A 21,639-nucleotide genomic window follows, 5' to 3' on the forward strand; every position below is an offset into this window, starting at 1 on the left:
TGCATAAGCTTAGTGATAGTATACCAAGGCAAGCGCAGTCTGCTTGACAGCTCCAAATAAAATAGGTGGCACGGAAGTATAGATGAATTATATGGATTATTAAAATGAGGTTAATATGTCAGCTAACTGTGAACACTGGACATGCCAAATGCATGACGACGTCAGCTTACTCCACACAAACATTCACTCCAGTATGACACCTTCTCTTCCCATTGATTTACAAACACACATTTTGACAACTGAATTGTCACAAGCGTTCTGTCTAACGTTGAAACGAACGTCTCAAATAGGAAGTCATCTGACCAATTAGCGTTGGCAGGACGGAGAGGCCTGTCATAGTGATTCTTCCTGAAGAAAGGAAAAGCAAAGGAGTAACAGCACTGACTTTCATGCCAAAAAGTAAATAAACATAGTTAAAAACACACCAAAGACGAAAACTGACATTAGCCACAGCTTTGACAAACAGTGGAAACTGAAAGTTAGTGAGGAGTGAGGCAGAGTTTCCTGTAGCTGCATGGATCTTGGGGCGGATGGTTGTTTGGTTGCCTAATTATTTATCCTACTGGCTTTATGGCTCTCATTAACTTCCCCTCTCTTTACCTTCCATTGAAAGTCTGAAGTCAACCTGCATCTGGTGCAGATAACGACCATGCGGCCAGGGTCTACGCAGTCCCCTCCCCTCCCCCCACCCACACCTTCACAAGAGAAAAGGAGCGCTCTTTCATAGAGACTCACAGGATAATGGTGTTAGAAATAGGCCAGCCACTTTGTGGCACGCTTAAAAAAATAGCCAGTGGAATTTGTTGAGCTGCATGTATCTCTTCATTCAGTGGAATCTACAGTGCCTTCAGAAAGTATTCATACCCCTTGACATATTCCACATTTTGTTGTGTTACAGCCTGACATTCAAAATGGATTAAATATTTTTTTTTCTCATCAATCTACACTCAATATCCCATAATGACAAAGTGAAACATGTTTTTAGAAATTGAAGCAGAAAATATCTAATTTACATGTTAGAATGAGTCTTTCTAAGTCTCTAAGAGCTTTGCACACCTGGATTGAACCATATTTGCCAATTATTCTTTAAAAAAAATTCAAGCTCTGTCAAATTAGTTGTTGATCATTGCTAAACAGCCATTTTTAAGTCTTGACATAGATATTCAATCTCCCAGTGTCTGGTGAAAAGCAGACTGAACCAGGTTTTCCTCTAGGATTTTGTATCCTGAAAAACTCTCCGGTCCTTAACGATTACAAGCATAGCCATAACATGATGCAGTCACCTCTATGATTCAAAATATGGATAGTGGTACTCAGTAATGTGTTGTATTGGATTTGCCCCAAATATAACACTATATTCAGGACAAAAAGTGAATTGCTTTGCCACATTTTTTGTAGTATTACGTCAGTGCCTTGTTGCAAACAGGATGCATGTTTTGGAATATTTTTATTCTGTATAAGCTTCCTTCTTTTCACTCTGTCAATTAGGTTAGTATTGTGGAGTAACTACAATGTTGTTGATCCATCCTCAGTTTTCTGCTTTCACAGCCATTAAACTCTGTAACTGTTTTAAAGTTACCATTGGCCTCATGGTGAAATCCCTGAGCGGTTTACTTCCTCTCCCTGGCAACTGAGTTACGGAGGACGCCTGTATCTTTGTAGTGACTGGGTGTATTGATACACCATCCAGTTAATAATTAATAACTTCACCATGCTCAAAGAGATATTCAATGTCTGTTTTTTATATTTTTACCAATAGGTGCCCTTCTTTACGAGGCATTGGAAAACCTCCCTGGTCTTTGTGTTTGAATCTGTGTTTGAAATGAACCGCTCAACTGAGGGACCTTACAGATAATTGTATGTGTGGAGTTCAGAGATGAGGTAGTCATTCAAAACTCATGTTAAACACTATTATTGCACACAGAGTGAGTCCATGCAACTTATTATGTGACTTGTTAAGCACATTTATACTCGTGAACTTATTTAGGCTTGCCATAACAAAGGGGTTGAATACTTACTGACTCAAGACATTTCAGCTTTTCATTTAGAAAAGAATAGAAAAACATAATTCCACTTTGACATTATGATGTCTGTAGACCAGTGACAAAAAAACTCAATCTGATACATTTTAAACTCAGGTTGTAAAACAATAAAATGTAATAAAAGTCAAGGTGCGAATACTTTCTGAAGGCACTGTATGGAAAGCTTACTGTATCACACTGCAAAGACATTGTAACAGAAAAATAACAAGTTGGAGAGAGGGAGAGAGGTAGGGTGAGATTCATGGAGAGAGGGAGAGAGCTAGGGTGAGATTCATGGAGAGAGGGAGAGAGCTAGGGTGAGATTAATGGAGAGAGGGAGAGAGCTAGGGTGAGAGTCATGGAGAGAGGGAGAGAGCTAGGGTGAGAGTCATGGAGAGAGGGAGAGAGCTAGGGTGAGAGTCATGGAGAGAGGGAGAGTCATGGAGAGAGGGAGAGAGGTAGGGTGAGATGGAGAGAGGGAGACAGGTAGGGTGAGATGGAGAGTCATGGAGAGAGGGAGAGAGCTAGGGTGAGATGGAGAGTCATGGAGAGAGGGAGAGAGCTAGGGTGAGAGTCATGGAGAGAGGGAGAGAGCTAGGGTGAGATGGAGAGTCATGGAGAGAGGGAGAGAGCTAGGGTGAGAGTCATGGAGAGAGGGAGAGAGCTAGGGTGAGATGGAGAGTCATGGAGAGAGGGAGAGAGCTAGGGTGAGAGTCATGGAGAGAGGTAGGGTGAGATGGAGAGTCATGGAGAGAGGGAGAGAGGTAGGGTGAGATGGAGAGTCATGGAGAGAGGGAGAGAGCTAGGGTGAGAGTCATGGAGAGAGGGAGAGAGCTAGGGTGAGATGGAGAGTCATGGAGAGAGGGAGAGAGCTAGGGTGAGATGGAGAGTCATGGAGAGAGGGAGAGAGCTAGGGTGAGATGGAGAGTCATGGAGAGAGGGAGAGAGGTAGGGTGAGATGGAGAGTCATGGAGAGAGGGAGAGAGGTAGGGTGAGATGGAGAGTCATGGAGAGAGGGAGAGAGCTAGGGTGAGATGGAGAGTCATGGAGAGAGGGAGAGAGCTAGGGTGAGATGGAGAGTCATGGAGAGAGGGAGAGAGCTAGGGTGAGATGGAGAGTCATGGAGAGAGCTAGGGTGAGATGGAGAGTCATGAACAACTCAGTAATCACTGATATCTATTTTAGCACGATCACACACACACTAACACATTTGAATGAGACCATTTTTTAAAGAGGCTGCTGTCAGAGATTTTGGGAAGATGGCCGTCTCCCAGGCCTGTGGTGTAGTACTAAGATCACACCCCAGCGGGGCCAGGGAGGTCTGGGCCAGCAGGGCTGTAATAGGGGCATCTGTCCTTCCCTCCTGTCCCCAATCTGGAGCCCCACTCTGCTCTGCTCCACCAGACTCACCTTAGGCCAACACGGACAACAACCCTGACCTGCATGCTATTCATTTACAAACCACTAAATAAACGACCAATTGGAGCTGTTCCTCCAGCCGAGGAGCCAAGAAGCAAAGTGAATTGATAGAGATGCTTTCACCGCCCGGTCGGTCACACTTTCAAACCAGCAGACACACAGTGGGAAAGAATTGGTGAAAAGCAAATACAGTCAGGGAGTAGGACTTCAAAAGGCAGTTAGACAGCACAGACTACATAGACAGTAGAGCGCTGCATAATACACAACATAGAAAAGGTTTAAAGAACTCTGGGTGATTGCTTTCAAGTTTGTCTTTACAGGGGAAGCTGGACCATTCATTTCTCTATTTTGCAATGCAAAGGAAAATAAATATTGCAGTCTTTGATGGCTCATGAATTTGTACAGTTCTCAGCATATCAGGCAGACATTTTCTTTCTTGTGTTTTTCACTCCATATGTTAGGCCTTGGGCCTACTGACAGAAGTATCTGTCAGACGTGGAAAACTCCCAAATAGCCCAAAAATCCAAGACGTAGGCTACATTTGCATTCAAATCAACAAATGTTTCCCATCATTGTGCACTGTTGCATGAGGCTCTTCAACTGTCTTTTTCTCTTCCCTATAAATATATACAATACCCAAAGTCAAATGTATGTTAATATTACCAATGAATTTCATTGAAAATAAGTATTTTCACAATAGATATGTCTCCTTCCACTGCCCTGGGTCTGTCCCTCAGTCCTGGGGTCATTGTCAGAGCCAAGAGGTCATGAGTCTGGCCAGTCAAGATAATACACGCACACGCACACGCACACACACACGCACACGCACACACACACACACACCCTGATGAGATGAACTATCTGAGAGAAGAGGGATGCATCGTCTCTCTCGCTGACTGACTGACTGACTGACGGAAGACAACAAGCTGGAGGTAGAACCCTAAACACTACCATCCCTATCCTTACAGGTCCCCTGGCTGCTCCTCTGCCAATGGGACTAATGATTCCCATAGGGTTAATTTAGAGACTCATTTGTCACAAATAGGACTTAAGTCATTGGATATATAATATCACATTCAATAATATGAATAGGCTACATGTAACATTGCCACCTATGGCCTAGGTTTTGCTAATTAAAAGCACTGAAAAAGGAGAAAATGCTGTTCATTTAGTACACTACATATTAGGGTTTAGTACACTACATATTAGGGTTTAGTACACTACATATTAGGGTTGTTCCCTTCTGGATGTATCACACAGTACTGGAAGTCCTATTTGATTGATCAGAGAGCACAAATAGTTCTTCACCTTTTTTACTATAGTATATGGTCTGGAGATGTAGGCAGGTTATTACTGAGCTGGTCAATATACATCACTTCCCCCAAAGGATTACACTTGTTATCTGAAATGATATTCAATAAAGTATGACCCCAGAAATACCAGAGGAGTCGAGAGCATGTGGATCTGGCTTATACAAAAAAATAACATTTTATTGGAATTAAGATCACAGTCAAGATTACCTGAGGAAACAGCAGTGAGTTTTCTGTTACTGCTCCCCTCCTTCCACGGTATTCTTTCACTCTTGGGAGCCTCTGTGTGTGTGTGCATGCGCGCGTGTGTGTGTGTGTGTGTGTGCGTGCGTGCGCGTCTGTGTGTGTGTGTGTGTGTGTGTGTGTGTATCACTATGATGTCTGAAGGCTGTTGAGGATGGCTATACATTTCAGAGAGACGCCCCATTACATTCTCTCAGTATGTTTCTGGAACGGCACACACACACACACACACACACACAGACACACACACACACACACACACACACACACACACACACACACACACACACACACACACACACACACACACACACACACACACACACAGAGAGAGAGAGAAACGTACAGTATGTCTATTAGTTGTACACAGGCAGGAGACAGAGTCACAGTGACATGGACAGTGGACAGAGAACAGTTACAGAACACACACTGCTGTTACTCCATGGATACAGCCGTTGTATTCTCTTCCAACTTCCAATTGATCTTCACTAAAGAGGGCTCTGTCTGCATGGTTAAAGCACCATCTTGGGAGTCTCCGAAGTAGAGTTTGCTGCCTCCATAAATATATTTGTTTACCTTGCAAGTTGCTCTTGCAAACTGCTTCCAGCGAATACACTTTTTTTATTTTTTTATTCTTCCATTGAATTTTCATTTTTGTCTTTTTTCTCAGCTCTGCTAGCTTTTCACCTCAGGGGGATTTACGGACAGACGGACAGACACTGGGGGGCAGACAGACGGACTGACAGACACTGGGGGGCAGGCAGACAGACAGACAGACAGACAGACAGACAGACAGACAGACAGACAGACAGACAGACAGACAGACAGACAGACAGACAGACAGACAGACAGACAGACAGACAGACAGACAGACAGACAGACAGACAGACAGTACTTGGACATGAGATCTGATGATGAGTGCTGGGTGTATGCTATCACACAGACACTGTAAGTACATTCTAATTAGTTGATGTATGCAGGACACCGTCCATATTGGATGGGTATCAAAAAGCAATCAACGCTCTATCACTGATGAGCAGCCTGTGTGTGTGTGTGTGTGTGTGTGTGGGTATGTGTGTGTGTGTGTGTGTATATGTGTGTGTGTGTGTGTGTGTGTGTGTGTGTGTGTGGATGGAAAGATGTGCTGCTGCTAGTGATGGTGGTGCTGGACACAGAGGCGAGACGGCTTTCACAAACCTCCGTAATGCCATGCAATCACAAGACATTATGCACAGATCTGAACTCCAAAGCCACAGGATGAAAAAAAATCTGGGGAATATTTTGAGTTGAGATCCTCATTTAAAAAAGAACTGATTATGATGAGCTCAATTCTCTCCACTTCTTTTTTTCATGCAGATGTTGAGAGTGAGAAGTGTTGAAATTGACTCTCCAATGTTAAAATATGGGCAAGAAACCCACAATCAGCCAGAGAGTGAGCCAGCAGATAATCCCCATAACATAATAGAGACGAAACACAGATTCAACAGTTTGGATAATTATTTGGGTACTGGGCCCTTAACGGATAAAAACAACTTCAAAACCAAATCAACTACAAAATTTGAGATAAACAAATTACACAGAAAATATCTGTTTTGATGCGTTTATGATGAACACAAGTCTGACACCGGAGACTAATCAACAACTCAATGTGGTTCAACATCACTAATGTTTAAACCATTAACATCCCAAGCACCCATTATCAGGGTAGTTATCCACCCCTCTCCTAAATACATTCCTTATAACCAATAGTCATAAGGAACAGAGGCCAGGCATGGGCAGTGACACACACAAAGAGCATCCGTTAGCTAGCGACGTACCGAAAGGGACTCTGTATCAAAATCTTATCTTCAAAGGACTGGGCATGGGCTCAGGGGAGCAGTGCCACCGCCTCCACACAGGCAGGCAGGCAGGCATGCACAGAGGGGGGATTTGGACCTGCAAGCAGGAACCAGGCAGAGATCTCTCGGCCAGCGCCCAGAGCCACAGACCTCCTCCAACTCGCCCGCCGTGCGGGGGGGACGGGGGACGGGCAGGGTTCCTGCACACGCGGCACGACATCAGTGAGCTGATCCCCAATCATCAATTGCCTGGCCATTTGCTTCCTGGCCCTGCCACGGCTGGTGGTTGGGATCTGAACTCAACTTAGACACAGAGTTTCTGCATTTCACAGATGGCTGTGAGAGGCTTTGTGTTGAGGGGGGGAGCGGGGTAGTGGGGTCCGTCGCCTGGACCCAGAGCGGGGCAGATTTCACACCGTGGTAGAGTAGTGCTAAAGCAGGCCGATGTTAATCCACTCACTGAGGGGAAGGCCTGGGGCGATTCTGCTGCCCGGCCGCCGTCTCCCCCCACAAAGCCATAAATGGTGCATTATACAACTGGGCCTCAGACATACTGCTGATACGCTGATAGGTGGCAGACAAAGACCAGAGCAACCACAGGAAGTGGAGCTGTAGAGGAGCACCATGCAGGTACAGTATGAACACACACTCTCTCTCCCTCTCACATACTGTAGGTAGTCTATACAATACCTGCTTAGGGGATGCTTCTGTTGTGTTATTATTCATCATCCATCATCATATTATTCATCATTGAATATATATCTTTTCAAAGTCTTAGTTCAGGCTCAAGACAGAGCTGGACACTCTATGCTCTACAGTACAATACAAAAACTAGTGTTGGACCACAGTTAATACACATCTGAAGTTAGTGTTGTGGAGTGTTGTGGAGTGTTGTGGAGTGTTTGAACTTATGAAAGGCAATCACAGGAATGAAAGGAGAGTGAAACATATAAACATGGGGGATTGAAATTAATGACTAGGAAGAAATAAGGGAAGATGATAAGACAGCTGTAACTAAAGCCCCAGAATGAGATGTTTTACATGAAACCAAGAACTGCATTTCAGATAAAACCAGCCAACTTGTTTAGACATCACTTGTAGGGACATTGGAAAGATACGAGTTGAACTAAAATGTATCTGGGCAAAATGCTACAAATAACACAAACACTTCACTATATTGATCTTCACCCAAATAACAACATTGCCTGACAAACATCTTTGATAAATCAAGTTCATTACTTTTTCACCGTGTATAATGGGGTTTTTATCATCACGCTTTGCCAAGCATTGCTGAAGCAGATTCTGACTGAGGATTGAAGCATTGTAACGGGACACCATAGGTCCAACACATAGGATATCATTATTATGTTCATTACAAATCCCTTTTATTCTCCTGGAGGAGTCTTTGACAAGAAGGTTGTCATTTCAACCACTTCAAACAAACAGTGGTTGCTTTCCCTAATGATGGTTGGATGGATGGTTTCTATTGTCTGAACATCTCTTTGGGCTAATCCATGTTTTGTCAGGTTAGTGGTTGTAGTCAATAGAGGAGGAATGGTTTTTCAATGGAAGATGATTAAAATAACTGATCCATAACAGTGCAGTTTGACTGCTGTTATCATAGCCACTTCAATCCAAGTGAGGCCCTGATGTTGAAAGCGTCCCCTAGACAAAGCTAATGGACGATAGAGTCCTGTTAAATGGAGACGGCCCAGCCTGGCTGTCTGAAGAGACAGGTTCTACTGCATCACACACACCACTCACACTACTGAATCATCACCATGCTGCCCTTCATAATCATTGTGTGTGTGTGTGTGTGTGTGTGTGCGCAATATCACGATATCACATAAACATTGGCATCGTTGCGGCTGTCAAAAAGCGTAGCCATTATCATTCTTCGCTGACAAAATGTTTGATTTTAGTAAACAGTTGTACCTAAAAGTTGCTGTGACTTCCAGACTCCAAGACCAGCTACCTGGATATAGAGATGACTTCACACTAATCAAAGAGCAGTGGACTAGACAAGACCTTATTAACTTGATCTTATTATCTTACCACATCTCACAAAGACTGAACTCTAAACTGAACTCTGTACTGGGAAAGGATTCTCTGCTGGTGGTTTTGGAAGGGATGATGCCGAGGATGATGTAGACGTAGAGGGTTGTGGTGGATTGTGTTTGTTTACAGTACGCATCCAATCATCTATTGTCACTGTTCCATGTTCACCCCCTCAGAAACCACAGAGAGAGTTGCTGTAGTTTCCACCTCAAACAGCTTCCATGTTCTCACCGGTTAGCTGGTTCATACTATGGTACCACAGCATTATCAGATCCTGCTGACAAGAACAGATTTACCCCAAATGAAAGCTGTTGTTCATCTTATTCAACACTCCAAAGGAAAATTCTATTGACATGACTGAGAAGGAAATGTTACAGTCTAGGACTAATGCTGACTACAGGACCAGTGAGCTATATTCTCCAACTATAGTCAGACATTCCATAGAATATTACTAGCTGTGACGGAAGGTTCTGTCTTTCTTCACAAATCTTAGCAACATTTTACAGTTTGTCAAAGCAAGCTGTTGAGAAAGAGAGAGAGAGGGAGAGAAGGAAAAAGAGAGAGAAGCCCTTGACCTTCTTGTCCTGAAGATTTGCCTAGCTTCCCCTCACTCCAATCTAGAGAGTGAAATCATCTGATCCTAAACTATCTGTCAACTGCTTGTGATGGCGGCAAAGCCAGAGACATCAATCCATCACTTTCTACTACTTTCTTCCCCCGTTTTGCTCGAGCTTGTGTCTCTTTGGAGAATCCCAGACACATGGTTCACACAGAGAGACCACGGTCTGCTCTGGGCTCTAGGTCTGTGTAGACCAGCATGTTACACCCACTAAAGCATCCCCACCCTTTTATCACGGGGGATGGACGTTAATACCAGCCTTTTATAGAGACAGAATCAATAGTTTTCAGTTAGACTAAACTGGGACTCTAACTATCATGTCTTGAATGAGAGGATGCTTTTAGCGTTTAGCCAAGCTATCTGTGGTTTGGGCCTGGGGATTGGCTGATTGGTGTAACCTTCGTTTTAAAAAAACACATCTGATATAACGAGCTAAGGCATTTTGCTCGGCCAAAGCTACTCGGTCACTGTCACCAAACCAGTCTTTAGCAATTACCAGATTAGAATTCTTTGAGATGAGATCCACTGCTGCCTGATTCTGAAAGGCAGGTAGGCAGTTCCATTCCTCTCCATCGCCATCTCACTTCATAGTTATTTATTTGACATAGTTCAAACTGCTGGGGACTAATTACAGGACAGGAGAAATAACACTTTACAACCCGTCTCTCTTCTCATCACAACCTTTCAGACACACGTCTTCCTCCAATCTGATTTGCATAATCTCGTTTAAAACATAATCGATCAACATCAGCCAGTGACAATTGGCATATCATTCCATTATGAATATTTGTACGCATCCAGGCTAATCATATGCAGATATGCCCTCTGATCAGGGGGATGTAAACTGGGCTGTCAACAGCCGTACGCGCTTTGCTGCCACGCTTTGCTGCCACGCTTTGCTGCAAATCAAAACATAGCCTCTTTAAAGTATTAACATGTTTTGAAGTTTGTTTTATATTTTCAGCACATTTGACAAATTGTTTATCTATTTACAAAGCTTTGTCATTAGTGATTTTCCAGTGAGCCCTTAGCAGTGCTGTGTGTTTTGTGCTGTTGGGCCCAGAGAAATGCTGATGTACAAATTGAACTGAAAGGCTTGCTACTTAATCCGCTGTAGTCACCTATCCCTTAACTACGATGTCTGAGGCGTTTTATCCTTAATGCCCAAGAAATGCAAAGTTCTATCTTCTCCTGTTCTCGTCCTTCACAGCCGTGGCTAATTCCTGCCAACAGAGAGACTTAAACGTAACAGCTAGCAACAGTTATGGCTTCATTTTCTGCCGTGCCAACTCATATCTTGGTCAAAAAATGATGTTGACTAAATCGGCCCTTTTCAGCCACCTAATATGTCATGGAAAATAAAAACAAAGGACGTTGTTGCTTCCTGTGAGGGTAAAGTTGTAGATGTTTGTTATTACATCATGTTCACAACTCATTTTTACATTCACAGCTGCTAGGCTGAGTCACTTCCTCTATCCTCAAGAGCCTGGATTCAACCAAACCTGCACTGCAGGAAACCAGTGCATGACTTTGTTAACACCCTGTAACTAATAGCACATTATTAACACATTTGCCCATTGAAACAAAACAGAACTCATTTTGACTTTAATTGAAATGTTTTCTCCCCCAAAAATATACACGGGAATTGTATTTCTCCACAGTGGGAAAAAGTTTCCTGCGAAACACATTCTGAATTCTAGAACACTAGAGTCCTTGAACATTCTGCTTTAGAATAGGACAGAGGAAGGCAAGTGTTTATCTTCTAAGCTGTTTAAAAGCCATAACAGAACCCATAATATCCATATTCATAATATAACATGACGTCAGACGACAAAAATAACTGCGATATTGGGGCGTAACCTCAGAAAAACCCTTAATTGAGCGATATCTCCATCCATCGCGGCGGTTAAACGCACAACCATCACCAAGGTGAAAGGGAATTTACAAGTTAAATGAAAGAATTCATGATGTGTGGTGGCTCTTTTACTCCCTGGCTGTTTCCCCTCTTGGCAGGGGCCAAATAGAGAATGTTAAATGAGGCAATTGTGTCCCAAAGGCAAAAAGAGAGGGAGGAAAAACATGTTCCTGTGTGCTCCTAGCCTGAGGACTATTCTCCTGCTGATGAGGTAGAGGCATGGTGTGCATCCCAAATGTATCCCCTACATACTGTAGTACACTATTTTTGACCAGGGCTCTGGTCAAAAGTAGTGCACTATATTGGGAATAGTGTACCATTTGGGCCGTAGTCATAGAGGGGACCCATCAGATCCCTACACCACCAGGCCAACTTCCTGTGAGACCAGACCCTGGTCCACCTCCCTGACACATCATGACGATATGCAGACCCACACATGATTATATTCATATCATATCAACATGCACATTGCAAACTCACATCCTGGAATAACTGGCCATATTCATAATATACACAAAGACTTTATCGAAACAAACTAGCCTACCGCTATGTTGTCTACAATACAGTTTTTATGAACTGTGCACCAAGATAAATGTGGCTGATACAGGGATATACCACAATCTATCAATTTACTTATTACTCAATATGCCAAATGATATATGTGAATGTTTATAGTGTCATGATGAAGAGAAGTGTCAGGATGTGTATAGACACTGGTCTGTAAACATTGTATTGTGTGTCTGACTTGGCATCCTATATAGTGGGAAGGATGGCATTTCAGACTCAGCCTGTGTCTGTAGCAGTAGGAAACGTACTGTCAGACAGCTATACAGATATACTCCGTGTTGACACGCTGACACTGATAATCAAAGCCTTGTTTGGGTCTTAAAAGGACGTACTCGAACAACAGCTGGACTAGAGGCCATAGCTGTCCTATAATGGCCTTTGGAGAGTGATCAATATTCAAATCTAAACATCTCTGTTGTGATTAGAATGCAGCCCTCTGTTTTTCTCCCCTCCCCGAAACAACAAGAAAAAAAGCATAAATCGATGATCTTAGAGTCTAAACTAGATTCCTAAGCAGTTTGCCACTCTCGGCAGCAAGATAAGATAAACTCTCTTTGACCTAAGAGATGAAGTTGCCATGACGATCAGGGAGTCCACTTTCTCTATTGATATTTTGCTGATGTAACAACAAATGGAACCAGATCTGGCCCCTGATAGCGGTGACTAATTAATACACATATTGATCCGTACAAGCTAGAGACAAGGCTATTAACTCAAACGGCTGAAAGTCAATTGTTACCTGGGGCTCAAAAGGCATCACTTAATATCAAATCTAAATAAATGGAGGAACAAATTATTAGGATTTGTTGGGGCACAATTACCTATTCTTCTATTTTATTTACAACAGCATGTAAATGAAAAGGGACGAAAGAGAGAAAATATCATTTTAATAGAAATTCTTTGAAAAGGGACTGAGCCATCTACGTAGCCAGCAGAGTAGCACTAAAACTGAAAAACGTTGTGATTAGATCCTGAAAAACAACTCCAGTACAACAATCCATGTTGAATAATCCATTGACAACTATGAAGGAGCAGATAATGACTCGCAACAGTGAAAAGCCACTGGGATAATGGTGGTGGAATTACAGGAAAGAGGAAGACAAAGGAAACAGTGCCAGGAAATGACCTCCACCTTTTGAAACCAGTGACCCAGCGACCAATGCCCACATCTCACTGTGCTGTTCAAGCTGCACTGCAGCACCACTGTAACACACACACACACACACACACACTCACACACACCCACTCACTCACACACACACCAGCCATGCCAACTTCAGCTCAGCCTCCACTTCAGCTGGCAGTGTTTTCAACAAAGGAAACACACATCCCTCCACACTCTACATTCCGTTTCATAGTTGCTACGGTAATGTTATATCCGAAATGTGGTCTATAAAACGGCGCTTAACGTCAATGTGACATACAATCGCAACAACAATACTTGAAGGTATAAATGTTAAATAAAATAGCCAGAAATCATGTGAAGACTGGAGACAGCATGCTATTTGCATACATTGGTGGTGCAACATCAGTGCTTGAGAAAGAGAGTGAAGGCGAACCGGATCCTTCAGCTAAGACGACGAATCAGCAACACAACACAAGCTGTTATTGGCAGGGAACAGATGTTTGAGGGAAAGTTGGCATTCAACAACCATTCTTCATATGACAGAAATCCATGAGGAGCACAAGAGAGGCAGCGTGATTGTCAGGCGAATGAAAAAGAAACCCTTAAATACGAGAGGCTGGAATCCGAACACACATGATGATTCCCCCCCGAAACATCAGACTGCTTGAATTGGTTTACAAGTTGATTCAGCTGTGACAGAGGTCAAATAGAAGACAACACTTCTACTAGGCAGATTACCTTTCATGACAGAGCACAAGCCTAAAGTTGACCACAATCCCCAGTCTCACACACACTCACATACGAACAAACACACACACACACACACGTACAGACAAGCACACACACACACGTATACATGCACAGACAATCACACACACACACACACACACACACACACACACAGAATGTTGGCAACCAATTCAGTAAACACTCCCCTTATCCCATACAAACCACTGTAAGTTGCCTCTGACAAATACATACATGTATAAATGCAATCTGATATGATAAACTGTATGCTGATGTAACATCAAGTCTTTCTGAGCAGTCAAAAACATCTACACCCTTAAATATAATATAGTAGTTATCCTTCTAGAATGAACATATACTGTACATACTCATCACAGTGTAGTTTTATTTCTGCACAGTACAAGTTCTGGACTCCACTGAATGGTTTAACAGCAGAGAGGAGCAGTCCTGTATCTGGTAAAGGGCTAGTTAACGCTGCAACAGGAATTCACGAAGTCACAGGCAGCACCATGTACCTTAGCGAAGACAACAGTTAGGCCAGGGAAGAGTGCTAAGTCAATTTAATAAGCACATCTGACATTGGATTCCTCCATAAACAACACTGGGGGAAGAGGCTCCCTACATCATCTCGGCTCATCTACACGCCACCAAACTTTGGGAGCAATTTTACAGAAAAATGACTCTGAGGGGAGGCGTTTTCCATTCAGCTCTGTTCATATCTCTGCCTTCCTATTAAGAATCAAAATGTACCCCTCAGTGGGAGAGGTATGGACACACCACAGCATAACACTAGGAGCCACAGAGAGGTGAGAGGGGGGAGGGAAGGAGGGAGCCTTGAAGGAATTCACATATTCTCCTCTAATCACAATCCGCTGAGCATCAGCCATATTTCCATCATTTCTGTCAAATTTAGCTGATCTACTTTGGAGCGGCTTGCTGGCAATCTGGGCAATTTATTGGCATATTGGCACGGGGTGATAAGGCTAGAAACAACAGCAGCTAGCAGCTGGCCCACGGAGATGGACTGATAACACTGATATGTGCTCCCATACAAAACACCTCCACTATCTCCCCTTTCTATCAAACTCTTATTACAATAAAAGTGTATGGGTTTTTATCCCCTTCTTGGGAGAGGAAGAGAGGAGAGGAGGGGGGATACAGGGACAACCCAGAAATATAGAGGGAAAAAATCAGATGTAACGTTTCAGAGGAAAAAAACAAGGGGGAAATACATAATTTATCACAGTATTATCGGGATATCCAGGCAGCCTAATCAAGGAGCACTGAGTGACTATTTTTTGCCTTATCATCCAAAGTGGTGGAAACGGAGAGGGAATTATCAGCCGGCTGCAGATTGCTGGGTTGGAATTTTAATGGTAATAATCGGGTTTCTGATGGTATATCTTCCCTGCTTATCTTTTCCATTATCTGTCCTTATCTCCCCAGTCATCGGAGCAAATTAATGGTGCTCTTTCAGCTTCGCCTTTTTATCACCGCTCAGAGAGCACCCAAGGGGAAAGAATAAGCAAAATATTAAAATACTGCATAAATCACAATTTTAGATAACGGCCCAATATATGCAGGATGGAGGGGAAACTGCGCCCAACAACCTTTTTGTCCTTTAGAATGACTGTCTGCGCTGACTTTCTGTGCATTGCCTGGTTCCTGGTCCTCAGGCCTTTCCCTAGCTCCTAGTTCCTTGTCCTCAGGCCTTTCCCTAGCTCCTAGTTCCTGGTCCACAGGCCTTTCCCTAGCTCCTAGTTCCTGGTCCTCAGGCCTTTCCCTAGCTCCTAGTTCCTGGTCCTCAGGCCTTTCCCTAACTCCTAGTTGCTGGTCCTCAGGCCTTTCCCTAACTCCTAGTTCCTGGTCCTCAGGCCTTTCCCTAGCTCCTAGTTCCTGGTCCTCAGGCCTTTCCCTAGCTCCTAGTTCCTGGTCCTCAGGCCTTTCCCTAGCTCCTAGTTCCTGGTCCTCAGGCCTTTCCCTAGCTCCTAGTTCCTGGTCCTCAGGCCTTTCCCTAGCTCCTAGTTCCTGGTCCTCAGGCCTTTCCCTAGCTCCTAGTTCCTGGTCCTCAGGCCTTTCCCTAGCTCCTAGTTCCTGGTCCTCAGGCCTTTCCCTAGCTCCTAGTTCCTGGTCCTCAGGCCTTTCCCTAGCTCCTAGTTCCTGGTCCTCAGGCCTTTCCCTAGCTCCTAGTTCCTGGTCCTCAGGCCTTTCCCTAGCTCCTAGTTCCTGGTCCTCAGGCCTTTCCCTATCTCCTAGTTCCTGGTCCTCAGGCCTTTCCCTAGCTCCTAGTTCCTGGTCCTCAGGCCTTTCCCTAGCTCCTAGTTCCTGGTCCACAGGCCTTTCCCTAGCTCCTAGTTCCTGGTCCACAGGCCTTTCCCTAGCTCCTAGTTCCTGGGGTAGGACACATCAAGGCTTCCACTGACCTTTCTGTTTCTAACTATGGTTTTAGTTCTTTCAACACTGTATCCTCACTTCTCACCTCTCATTAACAACCTCTTACACATGACATAGTAATTCAGACACGCCTGGGTCACAGTGGATATGAGGATGCTCATATCAAGGAGGCATTCTCTTTGCTTGACAACAAAATTCAGAGGCATCCTCCTTGTGATTGGTTCTTACGGAAGTAGATTTAGCACATCATGCTAGGTTATAGTACACAGGTTTGTGCGTATTCCAAATAGACCAGAAATGCTTTCTCTGCTCAAAATAATCCTGAGTAGCAACACATGCATACCAGTTACACTGTAGTTATACCGAGCAGAAAAAAACGTGTTTTTTTTCTTCGTATTATTATTAAATTACAACAAACATAATCTCAATAGTTCCGTCTACATCAATAGAGTCTTGGAGCGTTTGCATTTAATCTATAACCGGTAAATTCATAATTCAGAACCATGATACCCACTTACAATAGGTAATCAGAACCGATTTTCTAAGTGTTCTTTGAAAATATATTCATAGGTACTGAAAAATATATTTCCGACTATCAACTTCTTAACTTGCCTAAAATGCTAAAATGTCTGAAAATATGTTCAGTCTGTAAATTCCCAAAACAAGCTGTGACAGTGAGTGACAAGCGGTTGAAGATCTTTTAGAAAATATAGAAATTTGCAGTAATGTATTGCCATTTTGCTGATACTGCAAAACAAATAAAAACTGTTTCAAAATCTTCCTTGAATATATACGTACATTTTGTTGACAGCCATATAGAGTGTAATCAATTACTGACTAATCAATTACTGACTAATCGTAACCACTATTAAGTAGATTCCTCATGTAAAAACAGAATCATAATTTACACACACACACACACACACACACACACACACACACACACACACACACACACACACACACACACTGTATAAATAAAGTCTCTATTTCTTCCTCTTGCTGTATCCACATTATCAATCACACTATTACTGGAATAAATATTTCATATATTTAAGCAAAACAATATTTTAGATGTATCTAAAATAACTTGAGAGTGGACAGTACTAATTCTTTTTTCTCATCATGTCTATAAGTCCGACAACAATGAGAAATCCCAAAGGAGTCTCCTCCTACCTGCTCTTCAAATAAACCCAAGTCTGAGGACAAGGATTTCCCAGTGAATCAGCCCGACATAAACGACAAGGCCAATATAGAATAACCACATAGACAGTCATACAGCTAAACGACATGGTCAATATAGAATAACCACATAGACAGTCATACAGCTAAATGACACGGTCACCATAGAATAACCACATAGACAGTCATACAGCTAAATGACATGGTCAATATAGAATAACCACATAGACAGTCATACAGCTAAACGACATGGTCAATATAGAATAACCACATAGACAGTCATACAGCTAAACGACATGGTCAATATAGAATAACCACATAGACAGTGATACAGCTAAATTACATGGTCAATATAGAATTACCACATAGACAGTCATACAGCTAAACGACAAGGCCAATATAGAATAACCACATAGATAGTCATACAGCTAAACGACAAGGCCAATATAGAATAACCACATAGATAGTCATACAGCTAAATTACATGGTCAATATAGAATAACCACATAGACAGTCATACAGCTAAACGACATGGTCAATATAGAATAACCACATAGACAGTCATACAGCTAAACGACATGGTCAATATAGAATAACCACATAGACAGTCATACAGCTAAATTACATGGTCAATATAGAATTACCACATAGACAGTCATACAGCTAAACGACAAGGCCAATATAGAATAACCACATAGATAGTCATACAGCTAAACGACAAGGCCAATATAGAATAACCACATAGATAGTCATACAGCTAAATTACATGGTCAATATAGAATAACCACATAGACAGTCATACAGCTAAACGACATGGTCAATATAGAATAACCACATAGACAGTCATACAGCTAAATGACATGGTCACCATAGAATAACCACATAGACAGTCATACAGCTAAACGACATGGTCAATATAGAATAACCACATAGACAGTCATACAGCTAAATGACACGGTCACCATAGAATAACCACATAGACAGTCATACAGCTAAATTACATGGTCAGTATAGAATAACCACATAGACAGTCATACAGCTAAACGACAAGGCCAATATAGAATAACCCCATAGATAGTCATACAGCTAAACGACAAGGCCAATATAGAATAACCACATAGACAGTCATACAGCTAAACGACATGGTCAATATAGAATAACCACATAGACAGTCATACAGCTAAACGACAAGGCCAATATAGAATAACCACATAGGACTGTATTGTACAATAGGTGTATAGGTGGTTGTTGCAAATGTTCTTTAACACCACAATTCACTACACTGCTAATAACAAGAAAAGTATGATGAATACAATGAATCTTTGCCAATAGAAAATGAATAAAGGCACAATAAAAAGTCACCATTGTTTTCAAGTCTCTAAAGAGCAGACCTAAAATGCAACGTTGCTATGACCACTGTTAGTATGAAACGTTTCCACTGGGAAGCCTGCTAGGCCAGCCATTTCAATTCCACATTTGGAAATACATAAACACATTTCACAGCTTGTTTAAAATCACAGGAAATAAAATCCATATAGATCAGTTCTGTCTCATGCCACATGGTATTTCACTCAAAGCGTTAGTATTTGAAGTGATTGAAATAACCCTTGAATTATCAGAGATCCAGAGGCACAATGCTTTGTTGAAATGGGGGATGAAGCTAAGCAACAAGTACACATAGTACTATCAAAAACACTGTCCATTGTATTTTACATATATATTTTAGTTATTATATTACCATGAACACTTTTCAGTATTCTTCAATGTATATAACCTGTCCAGTTAGAATTGTGTATAACCAATTATATATTTAGACAGTGACACAATCACTACCTAAATCTTCAGAATGATTAGGGTTCATGCTATTAATGTAAAAGTTTTAATTTAGGTTTAATTTATTTATACTGTGTGTGTGTGTGTGTGTGTGTGTGTGTGTGTGTGTGTGTGTGTGTGTGTGTGTGTGTGAGAGAGAGAGATAGAGGGTGAAGTTTAAGATTTACATTCCCACAGCCAAACCAGGTTTAAGATGTAATACTTAATTTGTTTAATTGGAAACAGAATTCCAAAAAGACAGTTTGTAAAGGATATGCACTCTTTAACTTTAGGTGTTTAATGTCTGTAGATCATATCAGCACATTATAATACATCAAGAATAGATGTATCCTGATTTGCGTGACATAAATAATATGTAAAATATTATAAAGTAACCTATCCACTTTTAGCAAACACTAAGCAAACTCCTATATTTGTAAACACATCATTTGAAAAGTCAGAAGATGGAACACCTTTCTCAGCAATAGCCTATGACAGAATGATTGATCAAAACCATAACTATTTTATCAATGAACGAAACTACATCAAGAGTATCATTTAAGTCTGCGATTGCCAATTGACATCGGTGCCGAAGTAACTAGTCCCTCACTAACCTAATTGAACTTCTCCAACAAGCTTTGGTAGACAACAGAAGGACAGCGAGGCTGTAAAACTTACGTTTAATTTGCCTGGGGTTGCTCTGCTTCCTTCGGGACATGCCTGCTCGGAGCTGGTCAGGAGATCCAGGTGTAACACTGACTGATCGATAGGTTTTGGTTCATCCAAGCACCGGTAGGGTTTGTGATGGAAATTGAGAAAGAAAGGGTGACGAATTATGGACACTTTTTTTCACATAGTATGTCGCTCTGTCTCTTCCCTTTCTCTTCCTCTGATCTGCTCTATTTCTCTCTAGCTCGCTCTCTCTCTTTCACTCACTCTTTCTCAATGGCGTTCTCCGAGATGAGGCTGCACTGACTGAGTTGCGATCCGCACGGACTGACTGGGGAGGTGAAAGCGTTTCGCGCTTTTGTTTGAAGATAAGGTTTGTGCCTCCACGGGTACCGTAGACACCGCTTCTTAAACTTGAGTTTTAGCGTGTGCAACCCAAATTGTGATTTCATAATTGTTCATTACTAGTGGAATGTCACATTTTGTGGGGTTAGCCAAATAATACTCAACACATTTTGAACCACCAATATTTGGCGCGGGTTTTGGATATGCGTTTCTGTCGGTGCATTCCAATTCCCACCATGTCAAACTTAAAATGTCTGTTTTAGTTTTTAGATAAAATAATAAGACACTACTATATTAGTATGATTTTTGAAGTTATCTGAATTATATTTTATTTGTCCATTTATGAAACCCAACTGAACCCAACCCAATGTCATAGGCCTAGAGTAAGCATAAACAGCTGTACCATTTTGCACACACAGACTCTTTCTACACAAACATGCTAGCCTTGTAATTACCAGACAAACTCGCGAGATCAAGCAGCTTGCGAAACTACACATGCACCCCTTACCTTGTTCTGGACTCTGGCCAATCCGAACTATCAGAATATGACACTATAGAAGCCTCAAATCATTGCATTGTAGGAAAAGAGAAGCACGTTTCATAATTGTTGGATTATTAAAATTGCATAGTAGACCTACTTTACAATGTAAAATGAGTTGAATTCCAAATTGTCCCTCTAGTAATACTGCTGCTGTAGCCTACCACTTGAGTACATGTTATTGTCATCTCTCTGGCTTTAAGTAGCATTTCTTAAACATTCACAGAAACTAGAAATTGACTTCTTCAATTAACCAGTTGAACTGTCAAGTAAGGTAAGCAAGTCGCCTATGAAATGACCCAATCCAGGACTTTGAAATTGGGGTCTGAGACTAGGCTATAATTGAAAGGGTTAGCTAGTCAACTATGCTTCACCTTAAAGGGATACTTCAGGATTTTGGCACTGAAGCCCTTTATATACTTCCCCAGAGTCATGAACTTGTGGATACCATTCCTATGTCTCTGCATGCAGTTTGAAGGAAGTTGCTAGCAAGCGTTAGCAAAATTGCTAACTAGTGTTAGCGCAATGACTGGAAGTCTATGGTAACTGCTAGCATGCTTGAATATACCATAGACTTCCAGTCATTGCGCTAATGCTAGTTAGCATTGGCTTGCGAAACTACCTCCAACGGTCCTGCATACTGGATGCAGAGACATACAAAATGGTATCCATAAGTTCATCTGACTCTGCGTAAGTAGATAAAGGGCCTCATAGTCAAAACCCAGAAGTATCCCTTTAAGGATGGAAGCGATTATCTGCTTTATTTCAGTTGACCCCTGCCACTGCCTTCACTTTCCATATCACAGTGACCAACAGTGGCAACCAAACACAATTCA

At 42.2% G+C, this 21,639-nt stretch overlaps 1 protein-coding gene across 1 annotated transcript in view; it reads right to left on the reverse strand.

The window, feature by feature from the left end:
* LOC115177556 (zinc finger protein ZFPM2) overlaps positions 1–20,619 on the reverse strand; it is a 222,001-nt gene extending 201,382 nt beyond the window's left edge. Inside the window, exon 1 of the mRNA XM_029738452.1 lies at positions 19,930–20,619. Coding sequence (XP_029594312.1) covers positions 19,930–19,969 — 40 coding nt within the window. The 5' untranslated portion in view covers positions 19,970–20,619. The remainder of the gene's footprint in view (positions 1–19,929) is intronic.
* Positions 20,620–21,639: the final 1,020 nt, after the last annotated feature.

This window comes from Salmo trutta, chromosome 37 (genome assembly GCF_901001165.1).
Source record: "Salmo trutta chromosome 37, fSalTru1.1, whole genome shotgun sequence".
Classification (NCBI taxonomy): Eukaryota; Metazoa; Chordata; class Actinopteri; order Salmoniformes; family Salmonidae; genus Salmo; species Salmo trutta.